Raw genomic sequence first — 11,779 nt, forward strand, 5'->3', positions numbered from 1 at the left:
TGACAGAGCTCCGATGATCATCATGTGAGAGACTATGAGGGAAGCTGAACGATGGGTGGAGGGCGGAGGAGAGAATAAGAGCAAGAAGAGGGAGGGAAGGCAAGTCAGGTGGCGGCGGGTGGGCCTGAGCAGCGCCTCGTGTCTTCCCTTCTTTCTTTCTTTTCGTTTTCCCGATCCATCTTCAGCGCTTGCTTTCCCCTTCCATCTCTTCTTGACCTCACCACTCAACTTTCCCTCCCTCCCTCCCTCTTCTACCTCCTATCGCACTTCTCCCACGTTCTTGGTTTGGGTTTTACAAACACACCGGCTGTGTCCGGAGAGGAATAGTGCAAAGGGCAAATTTATTCCTGTGTTCCCTCCATTTCCCCCCCAAGTCCGAAAGTTCGTGTTCCACCCCCTGAGCTGCGACCTCTCCACTCCTACCGCACCCCCAGGCCAAATCTAAATTCGACTTGGATTCGGGTCGGTGACACTCCCTGGTTCGACTCGACTGTGGTGACTCGCAGAGTATTCGGCCTTGGCCCACCAGCATGAGGCCCGTTTAGATCGACTCCCTGGTTGCAGACAGACATGGAAGCGTCACACCCACCTCCCGAGGGGATAATGCTTCCCCCAAGCCCCGTTGGTTCGTCCGATTCTTTCGACTCGACATCGTCCGGCTCTGCCGCAGAGCAACCCGGCGAGGCAAAATGCAGCGATAACGTCATGATCACTTTGTCGCTCACACCTGATCCGCCAGTCCAAACTCCGACTCGCCTTCCTTTTGCCCGTTCCCATTTCCGATCACGATCAATGGTTGAGGTCCCCGGCCTACCTCCGATGACGCGCGCCCACTCGTCCCCAGGGCTGGACTCACGGGGCAGATATATATTCGTCAACGGTTGCGGCGCTTCAACAAATGTGGGCGATCCAGCGGCCAAGCGCTATCTGCCATTGCAGGTCACCACTGGAGATGGCTTAGAATCCAGGATGGTGCCCCTGAATATCTCGGAGACTATCTCAGAACATGCGGAGTTGGACACTAACCTTGTCTCCTCTCCCTCTCAAATTGACTACCACCCTACCTCGCCGGGTTTCTCTCATACCCTACCGCGTGTCAACCGTCGCCGACCGTCGTCCCCCCTTCATTTCCAGAGCCCAAGCTCGTCCGTCCACTCTGTGGGAAGTCCGTCCGGCCATTCCTCCCCTGTGATCTACAACATGAGGTACAACGAATCCTACCCCGGTTATTCGGCATCTTCGACCTCATCTATACCCTCAACCCCGACAAGCTTGCGGTCTCGTAGCCCGAGCATCTCTTCATTGGAAACTATTCCTGACATTCCCGACGCTGAAGCTGCTGCGATTGAGGCGGACCGGATCGCGGCTCTGAAAGCTGCAGCAGATAAGGCGGATGAAGCAGAAGCAGCCAGCAGCGGCAATCGAAGGCGCGGGGCATCCGATGCTTCTGGCCCCTCCAGCGGTCTAATGACAATGCGGGCGGGATCGGTTGGCTACGGACCCCGAGCTGACAAGCGGAAACGTTGGAGTGTCTGTGGAGCAGAGCGTAGACAGGACCTGGACCTGGAAACGATCTGGGAAGATTGAATGCAATGCGAAGCCAGCATCAATTCCTTGCTACGAATATTTGTCTGTTTTCCGGACATTCCCACACTACGCATCACTTGGACCAAGTTGGCCGGTGACCCGCCCATACTGAACCGATCAACAACCACTATGCCCGACATGCACGCGTCCGCCGCGCTCTAAGCATTACCATTTACAAGGCAAACAAACCCCAACCACTTCGGGAGAAATTGCCCTCGTGCCTGAACCTCTCGCTACCTTTGCTTGCTCCTTTTTTTTTTTTTTTTATATCTCTATGTATCAAGCGCTCAGTTCGAAAATACCCAATATCTTCTATCGTTTCACGTCTTTATCTTCAGCGGTCGAACCCACCAATTTCATCCAGGAAGGCCGCAGAGTTCGATAATCGCGCAGGTTCGTGGATGCTCTACAAGTCGAGTTTCGTTTTTCTATCCTATCTGGGTCGTTTTTTCCAGCGTGGCGCATGGTACTTTGATTTTCAGTTCTACCTATCCGGGGGCGTTTCGCTTACTGTTGCCTTCTTAACCTTGCACGCTACTGTTCGTTTTATCGTCGGGCAACAGTTGATTGATTGATCCATTGATTGAAGAGCAATATGTGATTCCCCTGTTATCTTTGTCTCTCGCGTTACTTACTCTGTTCGTCTATTGCACTTGTGCGTGGGGCGGCTCTGTGTGTCATTCATGTACTATGAATCTGAGATTCACCGCGTCTATCTGTTTGTTTGCTGGCCGGCGGCCGGTGTGCGGGGTGTAAATAACTGTTAGCTGGCTATAACTGCAATCCATACATATCTAAGGCTGTACAACCACCACACAAGTTTCGCGTATAGTTCTCTCCAAACACCACCGTATATATGTGCATATACCAAAAAAAAAAAGCAGAACAAAAGAAGGCCAAAAAACTTAGCAAAGCAATCAAACAAGCAATAAACCAACCCACAACAACCAACCTGTCTCAACCTAAGGAAGTAGATAGTAGTGAAGAGATAGTAGGCTCACATCATAAAAGCCCCTTTGGCGTAGCAGAAGGCAACGAATCGTCCCTCTCCAACCCAATCCCAAGCCTACCCAATCCATACAGATTGCAAATTTGGCCTGCAGCGCGCTCACCACTCCAATACGCACCGGTCGTGGTACCCAGCGCGACGAACGGCGCTGTATGTTCGCCAGCGAACCAGACCCCGCGGTCTGCGCCCATGCCCGCGCGCAAGACCTCGATGTCTCGATCGCCCTGAGTAAGGCCGACTTGGAAATTGCAGTAGGAGCCGTTACCAGCGTAGGGGTCGTTTTGCCACTGCGTTGCGGCGAAGGCGATTGGTTTGCAGTCAGGGGATGAGTCTGAGTAGCCGTAGAGGCGGGAGTAGAAGGGATGGAGGAAGTTGTTGAGGAAGTTGAAGTAATCTTTGGAGGAGGGGTCGAGGCCTTTGAGCTTGGAGACTATATATGTGGAGCAAGGGCCGAAGGTGTAGAAGAGGAGAGTGGGGTGTGCGCAGGAGGTGGGGAGAGCGGCGAGGGAGATGCATTCTTGGTTCCAGAGAATACCGTTCGGATTTTCGGTGTATTCTGGGTTGAGAAATTGGGCGAATGTGGGGTTCTCGAAGCTGTTGTACTCTAGGTTGGTTTTGAGGATGTCGGCGGTCTTGGGATCCTGCGGGCCGGCGTGCCAGTATGCGCGAGGGAATGTGACATAGACTTTTTCTAGTCTGCCGTAGGAAATGCTGTCGATGGCTTGCTTAAGTCGAGGGGGAAGGTCTGGGGTGAAGGCGTGTTTGTTGCGTTTGAGCCAGCCGAGTGGGCAGGTGACGACTACTTCGTCGAACTGGAAGGTCTCTCCTGATGCTGTTGTGAGATTCACTTTGCTGGGAGATCCCATGGCCTTCCGGGATTCGGAATCGATTTTGACAATTGGCAGGTTGAAACGGATATCTGCGCGTTGGAGAGCGTTTTGAGAGACATACTTGAGAATGTTCTTGTATGTCGACGCCACAAAGAAGTTATCTGTATTGATGCGGTTAGTTGGGCGCTATCATCGTGTGGTGATGAGGGTGGTACTCACTCCCATCTATGCACTCCTCAAGGCAGAAGAACTTCAAGCTCTGTCTCTCGATTGGATCACCGACGTACGCTCCCCATAGTCTGCAGGATTCAATGCAAAGCTCCTTCTCGGCAGCGCTGAGGTCTGTCTTCTCCACCTCCTCGCGGAAGAAGTCAAGCAGGCTTCGTTCAGGTGGAATGATATCTTTATGCGTATTGCTATATTCAAAGGCCTTTTCAATAGTCGTCCACAGTACCGCTGATACTCTAGCGGCTAGTGCATCGTCGATTGCCTTGCCTTCTGTCGAGATCAGAGCCTGGTTCCCTTCAAAGTCTTCGAGCACTGTCCCTGTTGCTTCTGAAATTGCGACAATCGGGTTTTTCCCAGTGCCATGTATCCAATTCGGGCCCCTGATAAGTGTCAGCAACGACGCCAAAGAACATAATCATGGCTAGGAAGAAGCAGGAAGTATTACATGTCTATAAGATGTTCGTGGATCTTCTGCTGATGTACCTGCTGGAAGTTAGTGAACCGCTGACTCTGACTATAGACATTTCTCATACGCACCCGGCCACCGACTCTGTCTCTCGCTTCGAATAGTGTCACCCGGGCACCATTCTGGATAAGAATATCAGCGCATCTCAAGCCTGATAGACCAGCACCAATGACAGCCACGTTGGGCCTCTTGCCCATTGTGATAGTCATATGAAACAAAAAGCTTGTCTCCCGAGACTGAAACGGTGGTTGATCTTCCTTTGGAATTAATGTATGCAGTAAGCGCCTGTTGTGCTACATGAAGTCAGCAGCTGTCCGATCCACTCGAGATAAGCCGGTGCATATTGCAGCCGCTACTACTTGATATGGTCATAGGCCAGACTTTGAGAAAGGCCCACACCCAGAGGAAATGACGGATGAATTGAACCGACCTACCAAGATATGAAAGCGACTCGGTCTTAGTCTACAACTCACAGAGACGAAACCGTGAAGTATCCAACCACGGGTGGCGGAGAGAAAGATAACGAGGCGAATACTTCGTAGTTATCAGGGAGACGGACGAGACCCGGCGGTTATATGTCAGCGGGAAGCCACGTGCTTGCAGAACCCGCCCACAGCCATCTTCTGCAGTCCACCTACTCCGCCTATCTACTCCCTACCATTCCCCCCTTCACCCCCGCCTCGCCCTGGTTATCCGGATCAGTCCATCACAGGCGCTTACGTATCAAATAAGCCAATTATTCTATCATCTTCCATTGTTTGTTTGTATTAGGCTATTCGGCTGTAATAGCACTTGGATATCATCTGTGGCGTGGCACAGGGTTTCGTCATCAAGTCCGGACCCATGGTTGCAGCTGCCTGGAGCAAACCTGCGAGCTGCACCTTATGGGAACGTAAAGCAATCATCTCACAATCATACACACAATCACCCGCTTGCTGGCCTGTAACCTCCAATATTGACATTACAAAGGAAAGAAATGGATATGAAACAAAGGGGGAATGATGAAAAGAAAGAAACAAAGGAAATGATGATCATCTCACAAGGACACAAGGGGAAGCTTATCTCATCTCCATGCCCCTTGGCTCAGAGATAGCAAGCCCTGAATGCAGTCAAGGTCTTCTTCCTGACTTGCACCTCCCCCGCCGTTCATGAAAGCCGACACCTCGGCGTCCATCTCTGGCACATCCTTGTCGATTACCCCGCTCACTCGTTGGTGCTGAGACAACCGTGAGTATCTTCCACCGGATGCCAGATCCCTGTTGGCTTTGCCATCCCTGCTGTTGGCCTCTCTTAGTATGGAACGCCGGGAGTGATGATGGGAAGCGGTCCGCCGGCGGACATGGGAGGTTCGTGTGCCCGGTATCCAGTTCTCCTTATCCGAGTCACCCCACTGTAACTCCAGGTCATCATCTTTCGTCGACATCGTCTTCGAATTAGACAACTTGTCACCAAGGGTCGCACGGCCAGTCTCCAGCCGGCCCAATGAAGAGACCGTGCGGGAGATCTTACGTCTCTTGTCGCCAGTCGGCTTAGGGACAGGGGTATTAAGATATTCGGAAGCGTTCAAGGCGTTGCTATGCCTTGCCGACATGCTCCTCGTTAGTGAACGCTGGCCACGTGCGCGGAATAGAGCGGGGGAGCCAGCGTTCGGTGCGCTTTGGGAGCTGGTCGGAGTAGAAAGTGCACTTCTTGCATCAGTGTCAAAAAACGATTCCCAGTTGCGAGGATCTCTTGATCTTCCAAACAACTTTTCGGTCTCCATGGAGCCACCGCGCGGCGTACTAAATGCCGCAGCACTGTTACTCCTTCGAAGTCCTGCAATCCTGGGCTTTCGCGCTGAGAACATAGAAATGCGGTTCTTTGACGGGGACGGTTCGCCATCAGCACGGATCACAGCTTTTCCATCAGAGGACATGGCGATCCGCAGGGCATTTCGTCCTTTCGGAGGAGATGGCGTGAGCTCATCTTCTTTGCGTACCATAGCTTCTCCGTCGAACGAGAGCGATATCCGCAAGGATGGCGGCGATTTCATCGGTGTTGATGTTCCCTGCACAAATGGTCGATTGCCACGGGTTTCGGAAAATGATCGTTTCCTCTTAGTAGAGGCTAGGTTGGAATCGTCGACATGGGTTTCATCGTGCACCAGGGCTGGTTGTTGTTCCGGCATTGTCTCGTCTGGGGCTCTCTGCGAGTCCTCCACAGCTTCTGTAGTAAGGCTTGTTTGAGAGCTCAACCCTGACTGCTCTAGCTCATTATTGTCTCCATGCACCACGTCGGATCCAAAAGACACATGTTCGGACGATTGTGAAGCAACGTTCCTGTCCTGACAGTTGTCCTCTGATTGCTCTGTCCCGCTTGAAGATCCTGGCTCTGTCGGTAGGTTGTCATCGGATACCCGTTTTGACGCGTCGGACACGTCCGACCGAGGCGCGAGAAGCTCATGAGGTTGCAATGGTTTCGATTTCCGGCGATCATTTTGACGACGATTCTGGAACCAGATCTAATATCCAGACACATTAGATTGCACGTCAGACGTGGAGGTTACGTGGTTATCGCAGACATACTTGCACTTCCTTCTCGCCCAACGAGACGCGACTGACTATACTGGCTCGGGCCGTTTTGTCTGGTTTCGGGTTCCGTTGATACTCGGCTTCAAGGATTGCGTGGTCTTCGGGGCTATACGAGCACAGCAGTGACGTGTTAGCGATCTACTGGCAGCGAGACCCATTGGGCCAATGAGGACTGGAATTGATTTCCGTGCATACCTAGTCCGACGCCGCTTTTGCCGTGCCAGCAATTTATTATCGACGCGTGGAGGAAGATTCTGAGTTAGGGTCTTTTGGGAATGAACAAGGAAGGCGTAATTAAGAGCAGCAGCCGAGTCGGACGCCTGGGTTGAGGGCGGCGAGGAGGAACATGGTGCAGCAGAGGGCTCCGGATCAGACATGGTAAATAGCCGTAAGCCGAGTTAACAGCATAGGAGGACGGGGAGGGAGAGCAAGAGGGAATGCGTGGAGAGAAAGTAGAAAAGGAAAGGTAAAGACGCGGGCCGTGACCTAAGTAAAATGGTGAGGCGGACGTGAGCAGGAGATCCGGTGTGATGTGGGAACGATTCCCCAACCCGGAGAAAAAAGACGCTTCATCTAATCGCGTCGCGATGTGGACGCGGGCGGGCACCGCGGAGGCGTGGTAAGTGTATAGTATCCTCGTAAACCCGGTACTGTATGGTCCAGTTCCTCCGGCTGGTTCTCCGCTCTGATTTTCTGCGGCTCGGCCGATTCTCCGCCCGCACGAGGGCGAGGCTTTCCTTTCTTTCATTCCAAAGTATTCTTCCCCATGTCCCTCCCCCCTCCCCCCTTGAGTCGAAGCCCTCTTCCCTTGCTGATTGGATCTGCAGGCTGTCCTTGTCTTATCATTGTGAATGAAGTCACTCTTCAATCTGTTCTATGTGACTATCCATTGATGGATGCTTGCTTTGCTGCAGTTCAACCCACCCACACTTCCACTCCGAAAGGTCCTCAATAGAGACAGTAACTACGTACGTACTACTAGTGCATGTAACGGTCGTTCCAGGCGAGCGGAAATATCACCACCGCCTCCCGCCACCGCGCGTAGCTAGTATTCTTTTCTGGGTCGTCAGGTCCCCAGGTCGCCAGGTCGTACATATTTTTGGTTCTTACCAGTATGGGACCTGGTTATTATTAGTACCAATTATTAGAAAAAACTTATTTAAATAAATAAAAAACAGTAAGAAATTATATACAGAATAGATTATATTTACTATAAAGAATTTATTGGCGCGCATTTGCTGTTTCCTAAAATCTAATTATAACGTAACTCCCGGCCGCGCCGGCCACCCAGTATACTGCCCAACACGTTTCTACATGCAACCACTCTTTCTATCAAAGGCAGTGAATTAGCAATGAGTAATACAATGATTCTAGGGCGGTGTACTAGGGGTGGCCGGCGCGGCCGGGAGTTACGTTAGTAGTTACTGCATAAGTTACTAAATAAACTAAAGACATGACCAATTCATTCAATGTCAATTCCTATCAACTTTGTTCTCTTCCCCACAACTACCCAAGATTCGAATAATAATTATCATCATTAATGTTGTTAAATCACCCCTCCACCTGATTCATATGACTCGGAATATTCCACGGATCGTAATCGATATGCACGAAAGCCCTGTCCACCGTAGGCACACTCTCCACCATATACTGCAGACTCTCCCCAACATCATGGCTATCCTGGAGTCGTGTCTTTGGGTCCAGGACGATATCTACCTCGACGTTGAGTCGATCCCCAGCGTAATACGCCTTTAGATCCTGGATCTTGAGAATCGCTTTCGAGAATCGCATCGTCATGTACAGCAGGATACTGTGGTCTTTGGGCGATGCTGCCGCGCCGGTTAGGTGGCCGATGTGTTCGCTGGCTGTGGCGCTCCAGTTGTAGATTATGTAGAGGGAGAGGAGAAGACCGCCTAGCGGGTCGATGTACCAGGTTTTGGTTAGGGAGCCGACTATGAGTTGGTTTGGTTAGTGGTGTGGTTTTGGGTGGGGGGTAGGGAAGGGAGCTGCTTACTGAGAGGGAAGAGAATACTGAACAAGTTGAAGACCACGTCCGTCATCGCGTCTTGGGCTAGGGCCTGGACGCTTGAATTCTTGATCAGTCGACACCAGAACCAGCAGATGAGTTTGACGATGACTGTGCTGGCCATGACGGCTATGGAAGGGAGGGATAGGTCGACGACGGAGTGGTCGGAAGAGATGAGTCGTGTAAAGGAGGTGAGTGCGACTTGCACGAAAGAAGTTACCATCACGACGGCGAAGACTAATACGCTAAGTGGTTCGAGTCGACGACGGCTGATCGGGTATCGGGAGCGGTCTTGTCGACGGATCAGGGTGGTTGTAGTCCAGACGATGGCTGTGCTGAGGAAGTCCAATGCTCCGTCGACTAAGCTGGCCAGGACGGATAACGAGTTTGTCATGGTCATGGCGACAATCTTTGCGACTAGGAGGAGCACGTTGGCGACGAAGTTGACGTAGATCGCGACGGTGACTATCCGGTCGCTGCTGTCGACGAACTCATCGTTTGATGGTATGATGTCTGGGGGTGATGCTGCTCGTTCTTCGATCGTCGGGGGCAAGAGTGGAGAGGTCTCGCTCTCGCTAGGAATGCGATAGAGATTTCGGGGCGTTCTTTTGATCTTGCCGGATGCTTGAGAGTCTGCTGTTCCGTAGGAGATTGCGTCATATGCCCGGCCGTTGGTTGAGGCTGGGGGTTCTCCTGGCTGGTTGCTGTGATAGTCCACAATCAGGCGATGTGGGAGAGAAGAGTCCAGCAGTCGATCGATGAAGACATATTGGGATATTAGATCATTGTTGCGCTCGTAATAATCGCGCCTGTAGCTTGTTAGACCACAGCGTTGGAACCACAGATAGCAACGTACATGGCCTTTGGCATCTTCTTCAGCATAGACGGGTCTTGATAGAAATGTTGCCTGTAGCTCATCGTTAGTAGATGTCTACTGAGCTGTGAAACAAGGGCAACGGCATACCAACGATACATAGGCTTGCTCTCGCCAATAAGTCGCTTAGCGCGCTCAAAAGCGAGAGGCCTATCCCCGCGATCTTGGGGGAAAGACTCATCAAGACGATCACTGTCATACGGATTATCGGCGCTTTGGACGCTGAGAGAGCGTCGTCGTATTAGTCCTCCTAGGCGTTGACCACGGGTGGAGAGAAGGTCATGTTCCAAGTCGAGACTTGGTTGTCTCGCCCGGATGAAGGAGTCCGATCGAGGCGAAGAGGAAAGGGTTGGCGGCACAGTACTAGACCGATGTGTCGAGGACATTTTTCCTTCCCTTTGCATCGAGCGACGTTGAAAAGGTAATGTATGAGGAAGCATTCTATTTAGGCGGCAATGATGACTCGCTCGACCGAGTCAACTCGGTGGGACCCTGACGGCATTCTTCAATTGGAGTCTGGGGCGCGCGGGCTGGGCCGAGCTGTTAGCTCACCATTATGAGATGGAGTCTGGCAGAACTTTCTCACGTCAAACATACATGCGCATCTGGTTATTCAGTCACTAATTGTTAATTGATTGTATACGTCAGTGCTGAATAGTACTCGCAGATGTCCCTGTCGCAAGAAGCCGCCTCATGGCTCTCGCCGCCAGCTGTGCAGCTCTCTCCTTCACCACAGCCTGGAGATAAAGCTCCCTCTTGCCCAGAACTGCCCCTCCCAGCCGACAACAACAGACCAACCATCGTCTCGTTCCTCAGGCACTGTGGATGTCCTGGTTAGTCTGGTCTCAAATGCGCATTTGTTCACTAAACTAATGGTAACTACAGTGGCGGAAGCAACTTTTCTCGAGTTGCGCACTGCCGCTGAGACTCACCCCGAGATTAACTTTGTCGCTGTGTCGCATAGCGACAAGCCATCAACGGAGAAATGGCTGGAGTCTATTGGGGGAACCGGCGATTCTAGCTCTAACCCCGTGACGGTCATTGTCGATGCTGAGCGCAAGATCTATGCGCAATGGGGCCTAGGCGTGACTTCTTGGGGCCATGTCCTAAGTCCAGCTGGACTTCTAGCTATCGGGAAGTTGGGGTGGGAAAGGGGGATCTGGAACAGGCCTACCGAGAGTGGTAGTCGATGGCAGTTGAGTGGCAATTGGGCGGTTGACGCCGAAGGAGGAGTGCGCTGGGGAGGACCTGTGAAGCGAGCTGATGAGCTGATAGATATTGAACAGGCAATTTATAGCATCAAAGCTTGATTTTGTAATATGTCATGCTGGCATGCCTTCAACTTAGTTCCAGATGCTTCTACAAGTAAAGGAACATTTTGTACGCTCAAGCTTCATTGAATTGATCTCTTGCGTCTTCTTCGCCATCTTATTTTTTTATTTTTTTTTTATAAATTGCGTAGAGACTCAAGACAGGTTTACCGACCAAGATTATTGCTGTACCAGCCATTGTTAGCTGCAAGTCGTACTTTCCATGTGAATTGTCCAAACTGCCCAAGTCCGGCTTGATCAATTCCGATTATTAATGCTACACCCGTACACTTCCCGGGCAACAGAGAATCATGTTTTCTCAGGTCTATTTCAATTCTATTTATTCGCCATCGAGATATTATCTTTGAGACGGGGGCCGCTACTTGTCATTATCTTCGGGGGTCCCATGGTTAATAGCAAGAGATCGGGCGTTCCGTTCTTCGTCGGATTGGTGCGAAGAGCTTGTATAAGCTGCAATCCTTCTGGCTTGGCTAACCAGATTCCGTCAATCGAGACGTGAGATTCATTCTGAGTTTCCATTGACACGCCACGTCTGCCGTGCATTTAACCAGTCGGCTATTCTTCCTTGTCCAAAAGGGTATTTGTGCGTGACCAGTTTGCTTGCTTTGAGGCTTCCTGAGATGAGCGGACGTTAGTGCAGTTGGAAAGCGTAGTAGTTGCTATTGCGCCTACCCCGCATTTATACCTTCAACCCTCGTGCTGCACAACAGACTTCATGATAGAGATCCGACTGAATTGAAGGTGAGTCGCAGACAATTGTAGTAGAAGGAAGACTCTAGGGCACGTGGAAACATCATGTGCCCGACCAGAAACTACATCCCGCTTCAACTTCTGCTCTATACTTCAACCTGTCACCGC

General features: G+C 51.4%; 5 protein-coding genes across 5 annotated transcripts; 2 read left to right on the top strand and 3 right to left on the bottom strand.

The window, feature by feature from the left end:
• Positions 1–570: 570 nt before the first annotated feature.
• Positions 571–1,587, top strand: BO85DRAFT_366485 (uncharacterized protein; the record flags this gene model as incomplete). The annotated part of the gene is made up of 1 exon (XM_025655781.1): positions 571–1,587. One exon carries the CDS (start codon positions 571–573, stop codon positions 1,585–1,587), a length of 1,017 nt encoding a protein of 338 aa, XP_025518325.1.
• Positions 1,588–2,375: 788 nt separating this feature from the next.
• BO85DRAFT_226708 (flavin monoamine oxidase family protein) lies at positions 2,376–4,635 on the bottom strand. The gene is made up of 5 exons (XM_025654748.1): positions 4,551–4,635; positions 4,192–4,413; positions 4,100–4,137; positions 3,646–4,034; positions 2,376–3,587 (listed from the first exon to the last, which is right to left on the bottom strand). The coding sequence occupies exons 2-5, from the start codon at positions 4,327–4,329 to the stop codon at positions 2,590–2,592; spliced, it is 1,563 nt and encodes a 520-aa protein (XP_025518326.1). The 5' UTR covers positions 4,330–4,413; positions 4,551–4,635; the 3' UTR covers positions 2,376–2,589.
• Positions 4,636–5,183: 548 nt separating this feature from the next.
• On the bottom strand, positions 5,184–7,488 carry BO85DRAFT_517945 (homeobox domain-containing protein; the record flags this gene model as incomplete). The annotated part of the gene is made up of 3 exons (XM_025664945.1): positions 6,886–7,488; positions 6,685–6,796; positions 5,184–6,620 (listed from the first exon to the last, which is right to left on the bottom strand). The coding sequence occupies exons 1-3, from the start codon at positions 7,065–7,067 to the stop codon at positions 5,184–5,186; spliced, it is 1,731 nt and encodes a 576-aa protein (XP_025518327.1). The 5' UTR covers positions 7,068–7,488.
• A 597-nt stretch (positions 7,489–8,085) lies between these two features.
• On the bottom strand, positions 8,086–10,031 carry BO85DRAFT_446959 (cation diffusion facilitator family transporter). Its single transcript, XM_025659616.1, has 4 exons — positions 9,681–10,031; positions 9,573–9,623; positions 8,705–9,525; positions 8,086–8,642 (listed from the first exon to the last, which is right to left on the bottom strand). The coding sequence occupies exons 1-4, from the start codon at positions 9,974–9,976 to the stop codon at positions 8,242–8,244; spliced, it is 1,569 nt and encodes a 522-aa protein (XP_025518328.1). The 5' UTR covers positions 9,977–10,031; the 3' UTR covers positions 8,086–8,241.
• Positions 10,032–10,176: 145 nt separating this feature from the next.
• BO85DRAFT_415738 (uncharacterized protein) lies at positions 10,177–11,015 on the top strand. The gene is made up of 2 exons (XM_025657710.1): positions 10,177–10,423; positions 10,476–11,015. Exons 1-2 carry the CDS (start codon positions 10,258–10,260, stop codon positions 10,898–10,900), a joined length of 591 nt encoding a protein of 196 aa, XP_025518329.1. The 5' UTR covers positions 10,177–10,257; the 3' UTR covers positions 10,901–11,015.
• The last annotated feature ends 764 nt before the right edge of the window (positions 11,016–11,779 follow it).

The sequence above is a fragment of the Aspergillus piperis genome (genome assembly GCF_003184755.1).
Source record: "Aspergillus piperis CBS 112811 unplaced genomic scaffold BO85scaffold_4, whole genome shotgun sequence".
NCBI lineage: Eukaryota > Fungi > Ascomycota > Eurotiomycetes > Eurotiales > Aspergillaceae > Aspergillus > Aspergillus piperis.